Genomic DNA, 21,175 nt, shown 5'->3' with positions numbered 1-21,175 from the left:
GGGGAAGATAGTTGAAACAAGATAAATTTGGGAGGGAAATTATGTACATATTACCAAAATATATTCTTACATAAAAATACATACATGTGAAACACAGAAGAAAATAATTTTCTTTTGGAAGCTTTGATAAATCTAGATATACAATAAGGAAAAAAAATGTAGGAAAAACTGAATACTATACTTTCAATACTGAGATAGACAATATGTAAAAATATGGAGAGAGATATAATCCCGATAAATTGTAGATAAGGAAGTAATGGATGTTGTTTGAATAATGGTTATATATGTTTGAGTGTTAATTTATCAGAAATGTATTTCTGGTTATGTGTAAGAATATATCTCACAAGAGAGGGTGCGAATGTCAGATAGCACCTTCTTGATCAGCAAAAGTCCAAGGAGGATTTTTTTCAATAGTGGTCTCACCACAACCTTTTTTAGGCAAAATGGAAACCTACCTTGTGATAGTGAGGCATTCACTCTGCTCTTAACCCACTCATTCACTTCCCCTTGGGCTGGTTTTATAAATCAGGAAAGACATGGGTTTAGTTTGCATGCAGTAGTCCTCACCTCTCTATGGATCTTGCCCATATCCTCAGGTTGCACAAATGGAACTTTATTCAATAACACAGGAAGTATAAATGTTTTGTGCTATATCTTTTTTATATTATCGATGTGAAAATTATATTAATAAAAATAATTGTTAAAAAAGAAGGAAAATGTTTGAAGTTTTTTTACACTAGGAGAATTCCCTCAACTCACTTCCCAATTACAGAATTAGTCATACTGAAGAATATACATCAGCCATCCTCCAGAGCTCATGATTCCTTCTTTCTTCCACCTCCTGACAGCTAACATAAATTCTCCATCTTTAAAGTAAAATAGTGAACACTAAGCAAGTTGTGAATTATACATATAACAAATTTTTGGTATACTCATGAGGAATAAGGAGAAAAGGAAGGAGACAATCAAAGCCAAATGAAGGTATTTGATGTCCTGGACAATTCCAAAGATAACCCTCACCACATATATAAATTGGTCTCCCACTGTCTCTATCTCATCCTGTCCTCATTGCTTATGGAACCATTTGTAAGCATGTTCAGATGGATGAACTTTCAATCCCCAGACCATTTTTTGTTCAATGACACCTACAGGTGAACTGGGCACATAGTGGTACTGGAGGCTGGATTAGCATATGTGCCCATGACCTTGGCACAGTTTAAAAATCATGAGTGGTTGAATATCTATATACAGCTGTAGTCTTCTTGGTGAAGTACATTAGATCATGGAAGAGAGAAAAATCTGCTCTTCGCTTCTCATTTAGCACTGAATTCCAGCAAAACATCCCAAAGATTTTGAAAATTGTTTTTAATGTTTCTTTTTCTTTATATTATTTATTGATACCTTATGCTAGCTAAGGTCAAAAAGACATGCAAAAATAATCCAGTTTGAGACCTCTTTAATTGCCCTGGCTCAGTGCTAGGGAACCCTGGAAATTGTAGTTTATTGTGACACTATGGCTCTCTGACAGAGAAGGCTAAGTGCCTCACAAAACTACAGTTCCCAGAATTCCTTAACATTGAGCCAGGGCAGTTAAAGCAGTCTGAAACTGAGTTATTTCTTCAGTGTGTTTTGGACCTAATACATCTTTACCTACTGCTCCATATCGGGAACATTTTTGCAATATGATATATTTGGTTATACAGTCAGCCCTCCCTATAGGCGGGCTTGCCTTCCACGGCTTTGAGCTTATGTGGAAGGCAAGCACCGGCAGAAATAATGGGGCGTGTACTCATGCTGTGTGCCCCATGGGCGGCCGTGAGTGTGCGCCCCATTATTTTCTATGTAGCTTGAGCATATGCTCTTTTCCCCATACGCGGGGGGAGGGCTGGAATGGATCCCTCATGTATGGGGAGGGTGGACTGTAACATGAAACTTTCTGTTCTTCAGAAATGCACCTTTCTTAGGAAAGTTGGAAAGCTCCCAAGTTTGAAAAGTGGCCTCCGAAATGCACCTGGAACCCAGGATGCAGCCGAGTAGCAATCGCCTCGCAAAACTGCAAGTGAATTACGTGCAATAATTCCTGGGAGCATTCTGCAACCTGACTGTATCCCGTTGGGGAAGAGTCAGGTTTTTTGTTGGTGCAATAAGGTCCTTAAACACCTATGGCCCATTATTGCCCAAGAAATTGAACATAATGGGTTTTGTTTTAGTTTCTGTTTGACTCTTAGTAAAGGAACTTAGCATAGCTGGCTGTTATGGTGAGCTTCTTTGCTTTCTCAGTTTATAAAGACAGAGTCATTGCATCAGGAAATGTGAATAGTCTCACCTGCTGTGTGGAGGATTACCAATAGATACACCCAGTAAGAAAGAAATACAGAGAATCAGAGAGCTAGGGGTTCAACTAATTTTCTCTTGTGATCAAGAAATTTAATGTGACATTTGGAAAATTGCTTGCCATACATTTTCTAAACCTTTGGGTGCTGCCACACACTATGGAATTAAAGCAGTTTGACACTACTTTAAATGTCATGGCTCCAGCCTATGTAATCCTGGGATTTATAATTTGTTGTGACATAGGTACAACAAGTATAGTCTCCTTTTATAATACCTCAGCTGTATTCTTGAATGACAGAAAAGCTGACACTTCTTTGTACTAAAAAGATAAAATACTGAGAAATTAATATATAAAAGTGAGATGTTACACAGGTATGTACCCCTACATTAGCCATCAGGTGCTGACATCTGCATGGAAACTAATTTCCATGGTACAGTCTCATGCACAACCAGGAAACCATAGAAAAGACTAGACAAAATGGACTCTGTTTGCATAGTTCAGATGCACCCCTCAGACAGACACATAAATGTGCATAATGGGAAAACCAGTTTGAAAGGCACATGAAAACAGAACTGTGCTGGATCAAACCAAAGGCCTTTCTAATCCAATGCTACTTCATCACAGTGGTCAAAAGATGCTATGGGGAAACCCACAGGTAGTACAGGCACACAATGGCACCTCCTGCTTGTGTTCCAGCCACTGGTATTGAAAATCCTGTGATGCTGGATGCAATATACAGTGGAGTCGTGCCTTATGCGGGGTATCCGTTCCAGACCCTCCCGTGTAAGGTGAATTCTGCCTATACTTGAGCCCCATTAAAGAGAATGGGGGCTTGTGCTCATGGCTGGCCTGAAGAAAGAGGCTCCTCCCTCCCTAACTGCCCGCCCGCCCGCTTTCCACCTGAGCAGGAGCGGCCCAGAGAGACTCTTCCTTGCCGCCGGAGCGGCGTTTTTCCAGGGGGAGGGGCCGGTGAGAGCGGCCTCCATAAAGCCGGCTCGCCTGGGCAGGAGCAGCCCAGAGGACTCTGTTTTTCATTTTGTTTTGTAAACCGCCGTGATCATAGGAACGGCGGTATATAAATAAAATTTCAATCAATAAAAATTTCAATGGCGGTGTGGCATGTGTGCACTGTGTGTGCATGAGCCATTGGATTAATAGCAGCGCGGCTTCCGTACAAACCGGAAGCTGCATATGGCACACCCGTGTATGGAGCGGGCACGCTGTATAGTCATTGTGGCCCATTTTCAGGCATAGATAGCCTTATCCTTCACAAAATTTGCTGAATTTTTTTTTCAAAAGAATGTAAACATGGCTATGGATATAAAAACAGTGGCTACAGGTAAAACTCTGAAAAATTACTGACTGGCAACCTGTTAGTTATGAAGTGCTAAGCTAGACTTACAGCTCATAATGGTTCCATTGTGGAACCACTGCCATAATCATAAATGCCCCCAAAACTATAGAGCAGTGATAGTGAACAGGTCTGCTAAAGAATAATGCATCCCCCCCCCCCCCCAGTGATCAAATGTACATTGATGAGTTACAACAAACCCCTGCAGGATGGGGCTGGATGCATTATCTGTCATTGCCCCCTCATTAGTGTTGCAGAACTCCTTCTCTTAGTGCATCTGGCTGGATTTTAAGGTGATTTTGGGAGACAGCTCAGAGACAGATTGTAGCCATAACATCATGGACACATGTCTGATGCAGGATCTCAGTCACTGTTTTGGATCATATTCCACTAGCCAGCCTGGCCAAAGAAATGCTAGGAAGGCACAGAAGTGGCTTTCTGTGAGAAGGTGGCTTTCTTGGCAACTATCAGTGTGGTAAACAACACTGTTGTGTGCCAACAGCCAATTAGGCAAAGTTTATCTCATGTTGACAGAAAGGGCTGGTTTGAGTTCAGCTTATCAATGGAATTCCTCTCTTGATAAACCCCCAAATGTGGTTGTATGCATTCTATGGTTTCTGAGACTTTTTTAGCCATATTGTGTAGTCATGATAATTTATTATACTCCAGAAAGAAAGACAATTGTACATGAATGTCTTAGCGGGGGTTGACTAAGAGGGAAAGGAAGTACTGTAGACACCACTGTGGATGGTCCCTTGTAAATCTTACCTTTCTTCTCTTCCTCAACACCTGGAAGAGAAGGAAAAAAAAGGGTAAATTTGCTTTTATGGTGTGCATCAAGATGGTTTGGAACACCCTTGTATGCTCATTCATTCACTCTGAATCATTAAAGCAAATGGGTGGGAAAGCCTTTCAAAGTTAGCAAATGTTTGGTTTCATTTCAGTACCTCTGAGAAGCTGATTCCCATGGAACAGTGTAAATCAAGAATATTTCCATTGATATATGTTTGTTCCAAGAGAAACAAATTCAACAACGATTGATCCTCAACTACAAAGTATTTTTCCTGTCTTTCCAATGCAGGGACCCTAACCTATGGTTTTCTGGATGTCTTGAAATGTCTTTCAAGTATCCTTGTTTCAATAGGTTATGAATGGTACGATGACAATTTATTGATTGAAGTACCAACAGCTTAAACTAGATCCTCCAAATTGACAGGTCTCCACACTTTGCAAAATTTCCTTTTGCGACAGCACAAATATCTGGTATGGCAAGACACTGGATGAAGAAGAGTTGAGCAGATGATGACACTGTGCAAGTTTCTCTATAGGTGTTTTTTTAAAAAACAACAACAACAACAACAACAACAGAAGTGGAATAGACCAGGGTGGGAGAAAGACACAATATAAATTCAATAAACAAATAAATACTAATGGAGGACAGCAGCAGGAATATGCTACAGGGATGGAATAAAATAAATACCTGTCTCTCTTCTACAATATCTCCACACTGTTATTTCCATGAAAGGCTGCAATAGCTATTCCCACAAATGAAAAACCAAGTTGCATCATTTTTACAACCTTGATATTGATTTGGTGAAGAACTACATTATCTTTTTTTCCTTACTATTGTTTCAGTTAACTGACCATAGTACACTCCAAGACTACAAAAAGTGTCTCATTTTAAAGCACTTCCTTTATTTGATAGGAGATGGATACTCACGATTCATAGACCTCAAACAGCTCTAGTGCTCTTAGGTTTGGGATTTTGTTTAGAGAGGCTTATAGAAGGAAGGCATTTGGGCAGAGAGAAACAGATAATTTTGTGTGGGAAATTGAATATTCTTTCTTGAGTTGCTGATTCAGTGGCAGAATGTGTCCATTTGGAGCTCTGTAAAAAGTAAGAGAGAGGATTCTCAGATTTAGATTGTTGGGCTTCGCAGTCAGACGATTTACAATGCATTCTACATTTCAATCTGAAAAATAATAAGTTTTTAAAATGCTTGCAAATAATAATACTAAAAGAGCAAGAGAAGGAAACCTTGTAAATAAAAGAAGGATGGATGAATTGTGATTTATTAGTTTCTAACTGGGCTGATGAATTCTCCTATCCTTTTCTAGAGAGTTGAAGTGTACTGAATGAATAATAAATTTGAAATAAGTCTAAGACCTTGCATTATATTTGGCAATAGAACTTGCTATCAAAAATATTTTGGGTGAGATGTAGAGAAAAAAAACCCTGACAGACTAAGGATATAGGTTACACTTTCTTACCATCTGTTAATCTGTTATCTCTTTCCAGTCAACAAGTTGGTGAGCACTCTTGATGGCAATTTCCATTGTGTATTGCTAGCAGAGAAAACCTGTTCCTCCTCTCCCTGTTCTTAAGTATTATGGGCATTTAAAAACAAAGGAGAAAAAAACCCCAACAACCAAAAAACCAGAACTGGAATAGCCCAGGCTGGTAGTTCCATGTTAGGTGAGCAGTTACTGTAGTCTAATGTGCACTGGGAAAATAATGCAGTTTTACACCACTTTAACTCCCATGTTGCAATGCCATGGAATTCTGGGATTTGTAATGATATTTACTGAGATATTTAGCCTTCTCTATCACTGCACTCTGGTGCCATAACAAATTACAAATCCCAGAATTCCATAGTAAGCAGCCATGGCAGTTAAAGCAATGCTAAACTGCATTATTTCTGCAGTGCAGATCTGACCTTCATTTCAGGTTTACATCTAAACTGGGAAAGAGCTATCCAAGGTGCTGAACCTAATTTGGAGAGAGGATCCAGCATCCTGGATAGCTATTAAAATTCAGAGTAAAACCTTGAATGGATTCACTGAGCATTATTGCACTAGAAAAGAAAGCTGAAATGGAGCTAGAGAGTAGCGCCTTTCTCTATGCCTTGCCGCCTGATATTGGGAATGCTTCAGTTATTTCCCTACAGGAGACAGTTGTCAAAGCAAGTCTTTTGTCTAGCTGGAAAAATCTGTTCGACAAAAGGCACACTTTGACTACCATGTCCTGTGGGAAGACACCTGAAGTGCTACCAACATCATGAAGCAATCCTTCTCCAGTAGAAGAAAATAGACACATTGGCAGTAGATATATGCCACTGCTTTTGCATAGCAGTTCAGAAATGGAGGCTGGTATGTTAGCTTGCATTTTAGCTTGTTTTTGTTTGTATTTGCTATTGTTTTGTGCCTTTTTTTGTAAGAAATAAAATTTAAAAAAAAGAAATGGAGGCTAGAATCCTGTTAGTCAGTTACAATGTTGTAAGTCTGCCTTATGTCATCACAATCCACTTTTTTCCATCATTGTGTAGATCCCAATTCTGCACTGACGACAATGACCAAAAGCTGCCCTTCAACTCAACTTATAAGTCATGCAGTCCCCTCAACATAGCCATTTGTGTGTTGTTGAAGAGTGAGTAGAGGAGCAGCAATGTGTTCAGCTAAAATAACGTCATCTGCAGGGAGCATCCCAAGGGCCCATGGAAGTCCTTGCCTGTGCCTGTCACAATGTGTCCAGATAAAAGAAAATGGCTGAATGTGTTGCCACAGATCCCCCCCACTTTATGACAACCCAGAAATGGCTGTTTGAAGTGTTGACTGTATGACTTACAAAGATGGTTGTAGGGTTAACATAGAGAGACATGGTTGCAGAGACATAGGTATATGAAATATGTATGTCTCCCAATGCAGAACCTTAGTCATCAAGAAGGTGTGACTAATGCTGATTCCCAGCTTAGATAAAGACAGTGGGCCCTTGCTATCTGCCATTGTTTTGTTCAGGACCCTCCATGGATACCAAAATCTGTGGATTCTCATTATATATAATGGCATAGTAAAATGGATTTCCTTACATAAAATGGCAAACAGCAAGGTTAGCTTTTTGGAATCTCTACCCCCAAATATTTTTGAGTCATGGTTGGTTGAAACTATGAATGCAGAATCTGTGGGTATGGAGGGCCAACTATACAGCTAACAAAAACTAGGGATGTGTGAGAATTAAATGCCTTCTGCCCAGAGTTTTGACAGAGTTCCTCTGTTTATTCCACCTGGACCCAGACTTGGTATCAGGGTTGGTCAGTGATTCTGTTACCATATAGGTGGTGAACTCAATCTAGATTTGAGCACCATTCCTCCCAGAGCCTCTCTGAGTTGAACAGGAACTTTACTGGTTCTGGAACCTAGTTGTTTGGCCCTGGCAGAGCTTCAGTTCAACTTGAAGCAGGTGTGGGAGGAGTAACAGTAAACTCCAGTGTAAAAGTCTCCACGCTGGTGGATCTATCGGTTGCCCCTGCTGGATGTGTTTTGAATTTAGAAATCTACATGTTCCAGATTTTTGAAAATTACATCAAGTAAGCATATTTGAAAGGTATACATAGAAACATGTGTTTATTTAAAAATGCATCCAAATATGCTTTAGTAAAATGGTCAATGCATATTTTAGTAAAATGGGCATAATTTTTTTAAAAAAACATTGTATTTCAAAACAATTTTTCTGTCTTCCCCCTGTCTTTGCCCTCACCTCCCACCCTGCCCCAAGCAGCATGCATTGGATACAAAGGTGGAAAAAGGAGGAGGGCCTTGGGATGACCTTTTCAGATGTTCATTTCTCTAATGAGAACATGATTCCCAAGAAATCTGAGAAAAGACTATAGTACAAATGCATTGGTAAATTAATGGTGCTAAGGATACTGAGTGTTCTTATGCAACCAGTCACTACTGAGTCACATTATGAACTATGACGAGCGGAGATTATCAGGGCAAACCCTAATAAAATCTTAAACATACAATCAGCTCTGGGTAATGTTTGGAACAGCACCCAAAAGATCTGAGCACACGGCCACATAACAATCAATGGCTGTGGGTTGCACCTCAATAGAGGGTGGGAGCCTGAGCAAAGATCACTTTTGTCACAAACCATTTTAGCTACGGGAGGGCAAGACACTTTCCATTCAGGTTGTATCCTCAGCACTTGGCATTTAAGGTGCTAGCTTGTGTTCCAGGGTGTGAAAGCAATCCTTAATGAAATATTTGGTATTTCAGACAATGCTTGTGCTGGTTAGCATCAATCTGTCCTTTGTACCTGTTTGAGCTGTGAAAGAAACTTCTGCTAAGTGTGCTGAAATAGGTCAAGATAAGGATCTCCTTGTGCTGTGTTCCCCTGCTGACCTAGATTTCATTCCAATAACCATGAAGTATAAAAGTCTCCACTTCATGTAAGTGCTATTTGAAAACAAGTCCACAAAGGAATGCAGGAAAAAACTTTACTAAATAGGAATGAGTCGGGAGGGGGTGGTTAATCTTTCACTCCTTCATTTTGGGGGATTAATTTAATCCATGGAACTGGGATACTTTCCAGTATAATAACATGCCATTGCACTGAATTCATCCTGATGCACATAGCCACCAACCAGGGCCAGTTGTAATGCTCCAGACTGGTTCTGGATTAGGCAACCAGTGTAGATGTATTCTGTGTCAATTTCCTGATACAGGGGCAGCCATTCTGTGGGTTGGGTACCACAAATAGCACACAGAAGAGGCATTTGTGGCACAACTAGAAAGAATGAGAGAACAGACCAGAGACTGGAGCAGTGATAAGCAATTAGGCATGTACTCTTGTTAGTTTGTCTTTCCTGTGCTGACTATAATGCTGCTCTTCCTTCCTTCCTTGTATGATTAACCTTCCATGAATAACATTTTCAACATGCTAGTAATGAACTGGATGACAAAATAAAAAATCTCATTGTACAAACTAACAGAATGTTCGGGTATGTCAGATTAAGGTACTCAACCAGTTAACTATGACACATAGGGAAAACTAAGGGCTGGAACAGACTTGGTGGCTTGGGAGCAGGGCGTTTATACATCACATGCTCCTACGTCACCCTGAAGCTGCCTGGAAGTTGGGAGGCTGCCCAGATGTGGGTGGCTTCAAGGCGCTCTAGTAGCACAGCATTTATACATGGCACGCTTGAAACCACCATGGGGCCGCGGCAGGGCAGATCTTTGTTGCTCTTTTTTCGGCCAGCTTCAAGGTGGATTGGGGCTGTGGCATGTGTTCGTCATGGCTTAGTCCATCTTTGGAAGGGGCAGCTTCAAGCTGCCCCTTCCACCCATCTGTTTTTCCCTTTACTGAGTAGACTGAAGAAAACCCAGTTATTAACTGCAGAAACTTCTTTATGACATAATCCCAATTATATAAATGAGCTTTTTACAGGCCTAGTTTAGATTAGTTTACACATATAAATTCAGGTATAATTTGTGTTTCTTGGTGCAGTGGTTTGAGCATTGGACTATACCTCCGAAGAACAGGGTTTGAGTCCCCACTCAGCCATGAAAACTACTGGGTCACCCTGGGCAAGTCACAGTCTCTCAACCTCAGAGGATGGCAATGGTACCCCCACCCTGAAGAAACTTGAAAAGAAAACCCCATGATAGATTCACCTTAGGGTCTCCATAAGTTGGAAATGACTTGAAGGCACACAACAACAACATCATCATCAACAACAGTACTCAAGAAGGATATATGTGGGCCTGCACCATGGTGGTGATACAGTTGGGTGCAACTAAAGATTATGGTCATGCCACACTTTTTCAGAGCTTTTGAATGAGGTATCCACTACCTCCTTCTGCAAGGCCTTCCCCTAAGCCAAGATGCTCAACCTGCATGCAAGTAAAATGCCAGCATAACAAATGAGAAAGTCATGCTGTAGTAACACATTTCCATTTCCATTTGAAATGCCTGTGAAAATCAGTCACATGTCAGCCTTTTGCCTATTTGTTAGGCAAAAAATGTGTTTATATGAGATTTTGTTCTGTACTCTGTACATACACTTCTCTGGTCAGTACACTCCAGAACATTTTAAAAAAAAATCACCATGCAACGCAAAGGCAGTGAGATCTGGAGGTGTGGTTGGAATCCATTCAGAGAAGACTGCTACTATGAGGAAGAAGATGCCATGAAGTTGCACCCAATCAAAGGGATGGCAAAATAGCATTTTATTGATTGATTGATTGATTGTTTGTGTGTGTGTGTGTGTGTGTGTGTATGTGTGTATATATATATATATATATATATATATGGGGGGATTATCCTGTGCTAAGATTGGTCCCCCAACGTTGCCTTCCATGCCAGCATGCAAGGCCTCATTTGCATGAGTCATCCAAATTATTTGATCTACAAATGTTTTTTGATATATCTGCTCTCTGCTAGTGGCACACTATGATCTAGATTTCATCATCTGATTTATGTATATATGAAGAAATGGGGAGCTGATGGTAAATAGTTTTATCTAGTAGTAGCTATGCAAGGAGGGGAGGATGACGGCATTGTGAAGTTGAAGGCTTTCATGGCCAGCATCCATAGTTTTTGTGGGTTTTTTGGGCCATGTGGTCATGTTCTAGAAGACTTTCTTCCTGACGTTTCGCCAGCATCTATTTATAGACCGCTATTCCGCAATGATCATAGCGGTGTACAGTAAAATTGAAACACAATACAAAAAAATTGCAAGGCCTCTCTCCCCCTCAAGATGGTGGTTGGAGGAGGGCTCTTTTTCTTCAGCAGGCCGATGGGCCTTCTCCCCCCTCAAGATGTGGTTGGAGGAGGGCTCTTTGTCTTCCAGGCCCTGGCCTCTCTCCCCCCTCAGATGGGGTGGAGGAGGGCTCTTTGTCTTCCAGGCCCAGGCCTTCTCTCCCCTCAAGATGGTGGTTGGAGGAGGGCTCTTGTCTTTCCCAGGCCAGGCCTCTCTCCCCCTCAAGATGGTGGTTGGAAGGGCTCTTGTCTTCCAGCCAGGCCTCTCTCCCCTCAAGATGGGTTTGGAGGAGGGCTCTGTTTCTTCCAGGCTGGCCTCTCTCCCACTCAAGATGGTGGTTGGAGGAGGGCTCTTTGTCTTCCAGGCCAGGCCTCTCTCCCCCTCAAGATGGTGGTTGGAGGAGGGCTCTTTGTCTTCCAGGCCTGGCCTCTCTCCCCCTCAAGATGGTGGTTGGAGGAGGGCTCTTTGTCTTCCAGGCCAGGCCTCTCTCCCCCTCAAGATGGTGGTTGGAGGAGGGCTCTTTGTCTTCCAGGCCTGGCCTCTCTCCCCCTCATGTGTCTCAGATGCGTCATTATAGCATCTCTGCCTTGGACAACCAGCCATGAAGGGCAAGGATTGAGAGGACAAGTTGTCTTCTTCACACTACCAAGGAGCTTGTCCACATCCTCATTACTCACAGACTCAAACTGATCCAGTATAATCTTATTCACGGAGCTGCTGGACACCTCACCTGGTGTGTCTTGTCAAATAAGAGACTCAATTGAAATTCTAATGACTTAGCTGAAATGTTAAGTTACATCAATGCTAGAAATTTCATTTGGGGGGCAGGATTTTTATTTGAGAGCAATAAACTAATTTTGTCCCCCTCCACATAGCTATAGCCCTGGGCTCATCTCCCAGTGACATAAAATCTAAGCCAATGGGATGCAGAAGATTGACCATGAGCACAAGGTCATGGGAGACCAGCAACGACTACTGGTTGCACTTGGTGGGAAACTGGCTGCACATGGTGGGACACCCCCCCCCCCCCCCCGCATAAGAGAAAAAAACACATATGCTGGAGCCCCATTAGAAGTAATGGGGCTCATGCCCATGGTGTGCGCTCATTACTTCTTCCAGGTGCTCAGAGGCTTCTTCCCACGCGCACTTCCAGCATACGCTGGAAGCCATGTAAGGCACACCCGCATATAACATAGGCACACTGTACACAAATATATTGCCAATTAGTGCTTGTGGACCAGAGATCTGATTTCAGATTTCAAATTGTGTTTTCAGAGCTCTTATGATATAGGGCAGGACAAAAATATATTAATAAATAAAATAACGTAGAATGAAACAAACCCTAATTCACACTAACATGGACAAATTCAAAGCAAGCTTTTAGGAATTAAGCATTTAAGACCCTGAACCTGTTTGGACCAGTTTATCACTTATCCTCCTTTCAACTTTTGTAAAATTCTTGCTATCCCCAGATTGAATTCATATTTTTTATAAAATGAACTGAAGGTTATTTCTCACCCATCCTTATTTGGGAGTACATCGTTTTTCTCTTCCTTTTTCATGCATTTCATAACACATTGGCCTGAATCCTATTGTTACTGCCATCTAGAATAGTGCAATTGAATCAATGGGATTTACCTGTCTGCTGATTTCATCATAGAATCATAGAATCATAGAGTTGGAATAGATTGCAAGGGCCATCCAGTCCAACCCCCTGCCATGCAGGAAATCTCAATCAAAGCATCACTCTGTTTAAGACTAATCAATAGGATTCAGGCCTCTGGGTATAATAAGATATTTGAATGCCCTAATTCAGAGGGCATGAGGTGATTATTCTCCTTGCTCTGTATCAAAAGTCATTTCCAAGTTATCCCCACTCTTTTCTTTTGTTATGCAATTTTCTTACTTTCTGATACAAGCAAGCCCAGTTTAATAACTGTATTCATGGTGCAGTTTAGAACATGTTGGACTACCAGATTAGATCTTAAAACCTACTGCTGAATGAATGACCAATGATGCAGAGGGGGGGAAATCCCATAAAAACTCTGATGCTGTGCATGATGCTACTCTGAGTTCAGATTTTCTGTTTTATCCACCACGCTTGCCTTTTACCAGAAAATGTTGCTGTGAATACTTTTACTTGTTTGGTTGATTTTTGAAACCACTTCTCAAAAATAAGCCTTAATAGGTCAGACTGTAGTCCTAAACCCAGCTGGACTAAGTGGGGCTAGTGTCTAAACAATCATGCATCAGGGATGTAATTTCTTACTAAATTTCTTCTTGAAAAAGCAACAAGTAATTTGTTGCAAGAAAGTATTTGAAAACCACACAATTTTCAAAAATAATTCACATTTCACAGTCCTTCCTCAAACTTGCAAATGACTGTTTTTCACCAAAAACAGCATTTTCTGCACAGGAAGCACTTTCTGTGCAGAAAATATTTCTGTGCAGCTGTACGATTTCCTGTGCAGAATATGGTGTTTTCTATGCAGAAAATATTGTTTTTTATATGAATCAACCATGTGCAAATTTTGTGCATAATAAATCCCTAATTTCATCATTATAAGGTATCTAACTGAGCAAAAACATTGTATCATAAACATTTGTAGACTTGAGCTGCATCCATACTGCAGAAATAATCCATTTTGACAGCCTTTTAATTTTCATAGCTCAGTTCTATGGAATTCTGGGAATTGTAGTTTGTTGTGGCCCAAGAGCTCTCTGAAAGTGAGGCCTAAATGTCTCAAAAAACTACAGTTCCCAGAATTCCATAGCATTGAGCCATGGAAGTTAAAGTGGTGTCAGACTGGATTATTTCTGCAGTGTGGCTGCAGCCTGGGTGTACTTCTTGAAATACTATTTTATGCTTGAGAAAAAATAAATCTGGAAAAAGTGTTTCAGATCATGGTCCACAGCAGTAGTACTATATAATAATGAGCACCAGCAATTCCACTTGCTAACCTGGCATGGCATCCCTGTGCTAGTTTGCAAAGTGCCTTTGCAAACACCCGATCGCACTTGATAATAACCAGTTAAATGTCACAAACCTGGAAATCAACACATGTTGATGGTTAGCCTGCTTGCTCACAAACCTGAGAAACTAGCACTGGAAGGAACAGAACTTCCAAAGGCCCCAGTAATAACAGTAATAATAAAGCAGAGGCTCAACTGCATTACACAAACAAATGAGCAATATTATGTACAGACCATGTCCTTTCTTTGCATGGAGGAAAATAATCTCTCTTTTCAAAAACACTAAAAGCTGCACAGGGTGCTTTTGTGCTAAAATACACCCAGTTTTTCACACCTACTGTCTGCTCCAGGGGATTGTGTTTCACAATTGCTCCTTGACATGTTTGTAGATGTAATTTTAGATGTAGTTAGGAAGCACATTATGTACTGAACACTGAAACTTTAAAAGGCTGGAATTTGGCAATGGACTGTAATTAACTGTAAAGAGTCAGAAACATTTGGTGATAATGTTTGAAACATTCTCTCACACTAGGGAACTCCAGTAGCCCAGGCTGAATCTACACAGGTGAAATAATACATCCTTACCTTGATATCAGTCCTGTTGGAACTCACTACCTTCATCTCCTTCTGATGTGAAAACGCTTCTTTTTGATAACTGAGGGCTTTAGGAAGATTGTAAAAAAGAAAAAAAAAAAACCTTCAGTATACTCTGCTGATTTTGGAAAGATTTTTTTTATAGCACCCCATTGCTTTATATGTTTTATATGTTTTATGCGTTTTATACACACTTTGTTGTCTAATGGCCTGTTGGCTGAAATAAAGATTATATATATTTATAGTGTGGTTTGACCTCTGAATTGGGATCAGGGTGGAATTGGGAAAATTGGAAGGTTAGGCCAATGGGGGGCAACACAGAGTTGTCAGAGATACGTGCTCCCACCAGGCTTTTTCTCATCTACAAGGGCTGGAATGATCAGCACCTTCTTCAGCACCATTTGCACTCTAGACATATGCGAAACACTGAAGCTTTGATCTTTTAATATCTGCTTTAGGTATCCTTTTGAGCAGGATGATGGTGGAGGGGTCTCAAGGGGCAAGCAAAATAAAATATTTTCCTGGGAGTAAGCACTATTGTATTCTGTAGGACTTACTGCTGAGTAGGCCTGTATAAGATTGCAGAATATGCCATGAAACCGACACCCAATTTACTGGGAATTAATTTTTTTAAAATGAGTCAGCAAAATAGAAGGGGTGGAGGCAACACACGTGAAGGCTGAAATAACCACCTAAACATGCACCTAATCCAGTGAAAGTGCAGCTGGGTGGTCAGAATGATGGAAAACAGAGATGGGCTACTTGATTGTGTGGCTATGCGCATGCATGGTGGAAACAACATCTCCCACACTGTAGCCACTGTGGTGATGTGACCAAACATAAACTGATATATGGGGGACATGTGCACACAGCAGAAACATCTCCTACGTGATGGGGGTCCAGTGTGGCTTTCCAAACTGATTTCAGTTTAGATCAAAACAGGTATGTGTGGCAGCAAAGAGGTCAAACCAGGACAGGATACTACACAATGGTACTAGGATTCAACCCTAGTATCCAGTTTCTCAGCCTCCAAGGATGGTGGCACAAATCTCCTCTGAAGAAATTTGCCAGAAAAACCCTTAAGGTTGGTCACCTTAGGGTTGCCATAAGTTGGAAATGTCTCAAAAGCAAACACATTACACAATGGAGATTATCAGACGGGAAAATGACTTCCTTGTCCTGTCCTTTTCCCATACTTCCCACACAATCATGGGAAGGACTCTCACATTATGCCATGCTTATCCAGACATTGTCCTGTCTGGGAAGTGCGATTGGCTGTGATTGCACAAAAGATTTTCATATGACATCGCGCTGATCCTGTCATTGTCCTGCCATTAAAGTGGAATTGTCCTGGCATTTTGTATTAATTTATTACAATTATTATTATTTGGCATTATTACAATTCCAGTTCAATGACAGAATAATGACAGGATCAGTGCTACTTTATGAAAGGCTTTTGCACCATCACAGTCATGGACAGGATAAGGATGGGAGAGCGATCCCAACCCTGTCCCATCACACATTCAAGCTGTAAGATGCTAAGATTCTTTTTTTCTGTCTCCTTGTTTCCACTTAACTCTCTTCTGTTCCTTTTATCTACATAGGCACCTGTCCTTCCTTCCCCTGCTTTAAATAATAATAATAAAAAAAACATAAAGGAGAACACTTTATCAAATATGAATAAGGCTAGTTATTTGGATTCAATAATGAGATCATTTTTAAAAAAGATATTAGCAATAGATATCGATAAGAATTAGGCCAAATGTGTGTATTAGAGAGAGGAATAATGTCTGTCCATTTGGGATTATACAGAAATACAATGACCCCTTGGTATCTGCTGAGGTTTAGTTTCAGGAACCCCACATGATCACCAGAATCTGTTGGATTCTCAAGTCCCATTTTATACCATGAGATAGTAAAATGGTGTCCCTTATATAAAATGGCAAAACCAAGGTTTGCTTTTTGAAATGTTTTAAATCAATATTTTCAAGCTGTAAATGGTAGAATGCATGGATTCAGAATCCTTGGATACAGAGTTTCGACTCTACTTATATGAATGAGTGACAGGCTGCTATTTGGTTCATAGAACAATCCTGTTGCATGCTATGGATTATGCTGAGTAAGACAGGAAATCTTTTGGAACAAGAGAATAATCAAAGAAAGGATTGTGAGCACTTGACAAGATTTCTTCAGAGGAGTTTTGCCACTGCCTTCCTCTGAGGGTGAGAGAGTGTGACTTGCCCAAGGTCTCCCAGTAGGTTTCATGACTGAGCTGGGATTCAGGCCCTAATCTCCAGAGTTAAATACTCTCTTTGTTCTTGTTCTTGTGCTGTGCCTTCTATGCTCTTAAAATGGCCAATTTTAAGCTGGATGGAAAGCGCCTTTCCCTGAAAGATGAATTAATTATGCGATGCAACAACAACATGTTGTTGTTGTTGTTGTGTGCCTCCAAGTCATTTCCAGCATGGGCCCAGAGCACCCTCCCTCCCTTCAGAGTGCTGGTTTCTGATGACTGTAAGGTGAAATTATCATGGGGCAAGCTTTATTAGAGGAGGATTTCCATTTCCACCCTCTGAGGCTGAGAGAGCATGACTTGTGTGTGTGGTGCCTTCAAGTCATTTCTGACTTATGGCAATCCTAAGAGGAAACTATCATGGAGGTGTTTTTTTTGACAAGTTTCATCAGAGGGGGGGGGGGTTGCTATTGCTAGCCTGAGAGAGCGTGCCTTGGGTTTTCCCCCAGAAGTCCCTCCCCTGGAAGTCCCGCCCCAGAAATCCCCCCCTGCCCCCAGCATCGGGTAACACTGAATCCCACTGAGTTTGGGCACTCGGTCTCTAAAAGGTTTTCCATCACTGCCTTATATGCATTTTGTGATATGGGTACACACAATATCATTATTTTTGATATGGGTACACACCCATATCAGGTGTGTGTTTATATGTAATGATAAACAGAAGCAAGTGCATCATCAGAATCTAATGGAGAAAAATATCTTGTTACACAGCAATATTTAATAAACATTCATTTATAATGTCAAAGGTTTGACAGTCTTGAAAAGGCTGACCAGTTTTGCCAATTTTCTATCAATTTTCCTTCTGCTCCAAATTTCCACTTACCCCAACCTATTTTTCCTCTGGGCTTTCAGGATCTTATATTGGTTTATGTTCTAATTATTTGCCAGATGCCAATGGGCTCCTAGATATTTTCTGTTTACTAATTCTTTAAAACATCTAAGGGAAATTGCATCTCATTGAAGGGGAATCACACAATCAATAGCTCATTGTATTTTCCATTACTTTTGTGGGAGAAGGTGACACATTTTACATATAGGTCATCCATCCAACATGTAAAAAATGCACTTATCTTTCTTCATAATTAGCAAAAACAGAAGGTACAGATTTTATACAACCTGGCAGGTATGTAATATCATTGACACATTGTCTTGAAAAATAACTGAAAATGAACCATCATCATGCTAAGAATTATATTATCCCTATTTTCTACATGTGAATGATACATTTTGATCTTTGTGTGGGTATGGTGGGAACGTTGGTCTTTCTTAGCGGTTTTTTCCTTGACAGTTGGTGCTACTCCAACTCATGGCTGTGGGCTGCAGATAGGGTTTCCATTCTCCAGACTTCCTGTCCAACTGGATTTTACTTCTGAATACTGTTGGACTTTGAATTGGGACTGGATGTTATGAACATATGTATACTACCCTTTTGCCTGATCAATTTCTGATCTTGGTCTTTAAAACCTGTTACAGCATGGGTATAGGGTAAGCTACCTGAAAGTGTCCACATATAGATCCCTGTCTCTCGATTCCCACACAATATGAGGAATGGTAGACTGCTACCATAGTCTTCATCTGCGCTGCAGAGTTAATGTGGTTTAACACTGCTTTAGCTGAAGGGATTTGATAGTTTGTGAAATCTTTAGCATTTTCTTTTAGAGAGCTCTGCTCCCACAACAAACTACAAATCCTAGGAGTCTATGGGATGGAACCATGACAGTTAAAGCGGTGTCAAACTGCATTAATTCTACAGTGTGCCAGCAACCATAGAGAGGGCCTTTTGAGTGAATGTGTCTCCTCAATGCATCCCCCAGAGAAGCTCTCTTTGAAGTTCGACAGACCGCACCTAACGGGTAGCCTGCAGCCACCTCTTTTAGCGCTAGATCAGGGCTATGGCAACTACATGCCTCAGCCCCAATCTCTCTTTTGTGCGCCCCAGAAAGAGCTCCATAGCTGCTGCTGCACATCTTTTCCATGCTCCTTTTGTGCTGCAGCATGTAGATGCAGCACCAGAAGAGCCCCGTGACACTGTGCACCATGTGGAGCAGCGTGCGGTGTCATGCTGGCCTGGGGGCAGAGTTGAGGCATGCGTCATGTGGATGCCATGCCCCAACCCCACTCCCAGGCCAGCCTTAATGGCCAGTCTGTTGAGCCCCTTTGTGAGCATTGTAATATGTTTCTGATGTCAAAGACTTTAGAATAAAAACCTACCAACCAACCCTAGGCTTCTAAACTTTCACTAACCTATTTTACTCAAACTGTTCTATAATATTTTCATGCAGCTTTTACAGAATTGTTGGTTTCAACTTATTTAGTACATTATTTTTCTCATTTAGTTACATTCATATTGTGATTTTCTTCCAATAAGCACAAGGTCATATATAGCTCTGCTCCTCCTCAATTTATTTGCACAAAACCCTCTCATGTGGGGCCATATGAGTGACTGGCTTAAAATCATCTAGGAGTTTTATTATTCACTGGGTACTTGAACCTGAATCTCCCAAGTCTCCACCCACAAATCTAAACACTACCATATTTCATAATTTGTAAAAGTTTATTAAAAGTTACCCTGATGGCACATTTATCTAAGCAACAGCAGCAACAACAAATGGGACTGCTATACTTCATAATGATTCAACCCTTCTGAAGACTGGGACAATTCTTCCCATGATGAAATGTACAAATGACTGACCTCTTTTTTATTACCTCAAGGACCTACAGTATTTTCTGGAAAGTCCCGTTTCAGTTCTATGAAATCATGGGCAAACATTTGATGCAATGATAAAACAGGACCTTCAAGATTCTTAAAAGATTTTTTTTTACTCATATAAGTATTATCGCAAAGCACTTTAAGGAAGGCTTAAGTAGTTCTTATTACCAGCTGTGAGGCAGGAAGGGGAAACTTATGTTCTGATATCTGATTTCCTTCCCAGTGCATATACTTCTAAATTTTCACAATATACTTAACCTTTTCAAGAGTGATAAAATGATGTTGTAGTTAAGCAGCAAGGCTAAATAATTTAGTACTACTACCACCAAAATGTTTACATTTGTAGTTTTCTGGGTTCGCAGGCAAAACTCCAGCAAGTTAACTAGGTGTAAATCAATTTAACTTTAAAGACATAGTAAGAACATTTATACCATTCCTGACTTGCATTTCAGAAGGAGGAATTTCTTAGTAAAAGAGATGCTTAATGTGACTTTGAATAACCCATAATTTATGTAAACTTCTCACTCCCTTTGTTTGTTTTGATGCTATCCTTGGTTGGATCATCAATGGTCAAAATGGAACAACTGCTCCAGGCTCCTCAGTGGCTACAGGCCTCATACTACTGCTGACACTGCACACACGTCTTGCACAGTAAGAGAAAATGGGGGGAAGGGTCTGTAGATCTCTATGACCTGTCCTCTGTAATGCTTGGTAATGTTCATGGCACCTTTGCCCCTTTCTTAGCTGTGGAGTGAGTGAAGAGTCTGGTCGATGTCCCCGAGACTGTAGCCTTGACTATGGCAGCCATGAGTCTAGGGTTCAATTCCATTGTAGATGGAGATGCTCCAGTGCAGACAATCCTTACCTGTCTTTGTGCTTCCTGCTGTCATTGTTGTTAGAGCCACCTGCTATTCCACCTCTCTTGGTTCAATAGCACAAACCTCTGAAAGACTGCAATCTTGTGATTGAATTGGATGATCCAATCATCCCTATGACACCAGTGACCAATATTAGAGGTGGAGTAATCATAGGCGTGCATATGTGAAATGGCAGGCGACCCAGTACTTGTGCCAGTCAGGTTAGGAGGATGGACAATTGGAAAGCTCTCTGGTGTTTCTTTTCCTTCCTATTGATTTCAGTGAAGTGAGAATTATCTATGCCACCTCAAGCTGGAGAAGGGGACTGATCTGATCCTGGAGTCTCTTGTGAGACCAAAGAGACTTTGGATCTAGTAGTTCCAGGTCTTACATATTTATTTATTTATTTTAAAAAGGGATATCACCCACTGAACTTTTACTGATCCCTATCAAATTGTAACCAAATTCTGGAGAAAAATATTCTCAGCAAGATAAATAACTTGGCATCTTAAAGTTGC

General features: G+C 40.8%; 1 protein-coding gene across 1 annotated transcript in view; it reads right to left on the bottom strand.

The window, feature by feature from the left end:
- The window catches only part of LOC121926383 (mucin-5AC-like), a 184,857-nt gene that overhangs the window by 86,491 nt on the left and 77,191 nt on the right, over nucleotides 1–21,175 (bottom strand). The window contains 1 exon segment of the mRNA XM_042459323.1: nucleotides 4,455–4,475. Within this exon segment, the coding sequence (XP_042315257.1) occupies nucleotides 4,455–4,475 (21 nt within the window).

The sequence above is a fragment of the Sceloporus undulatus genome, chromosome 1 (assembly GCF_019175285.1).
Source record: "Sceloporus undulatus isolate JIND9_A2432 ecotype Alabama chromosome 1, SceUnd_v1.1, whole genome shotgun sequence".
NCBI lineage: Eukaryota > Metazoa > Chordata > Lepidosauria > Squamata > Phrynosomatidae > Sceloporus > Sceloporus undulatus.
Note: the sequence above shows the minus strand (reverse complement) of the source record. Positions and strands in the feature narration are given on the sequence as shown.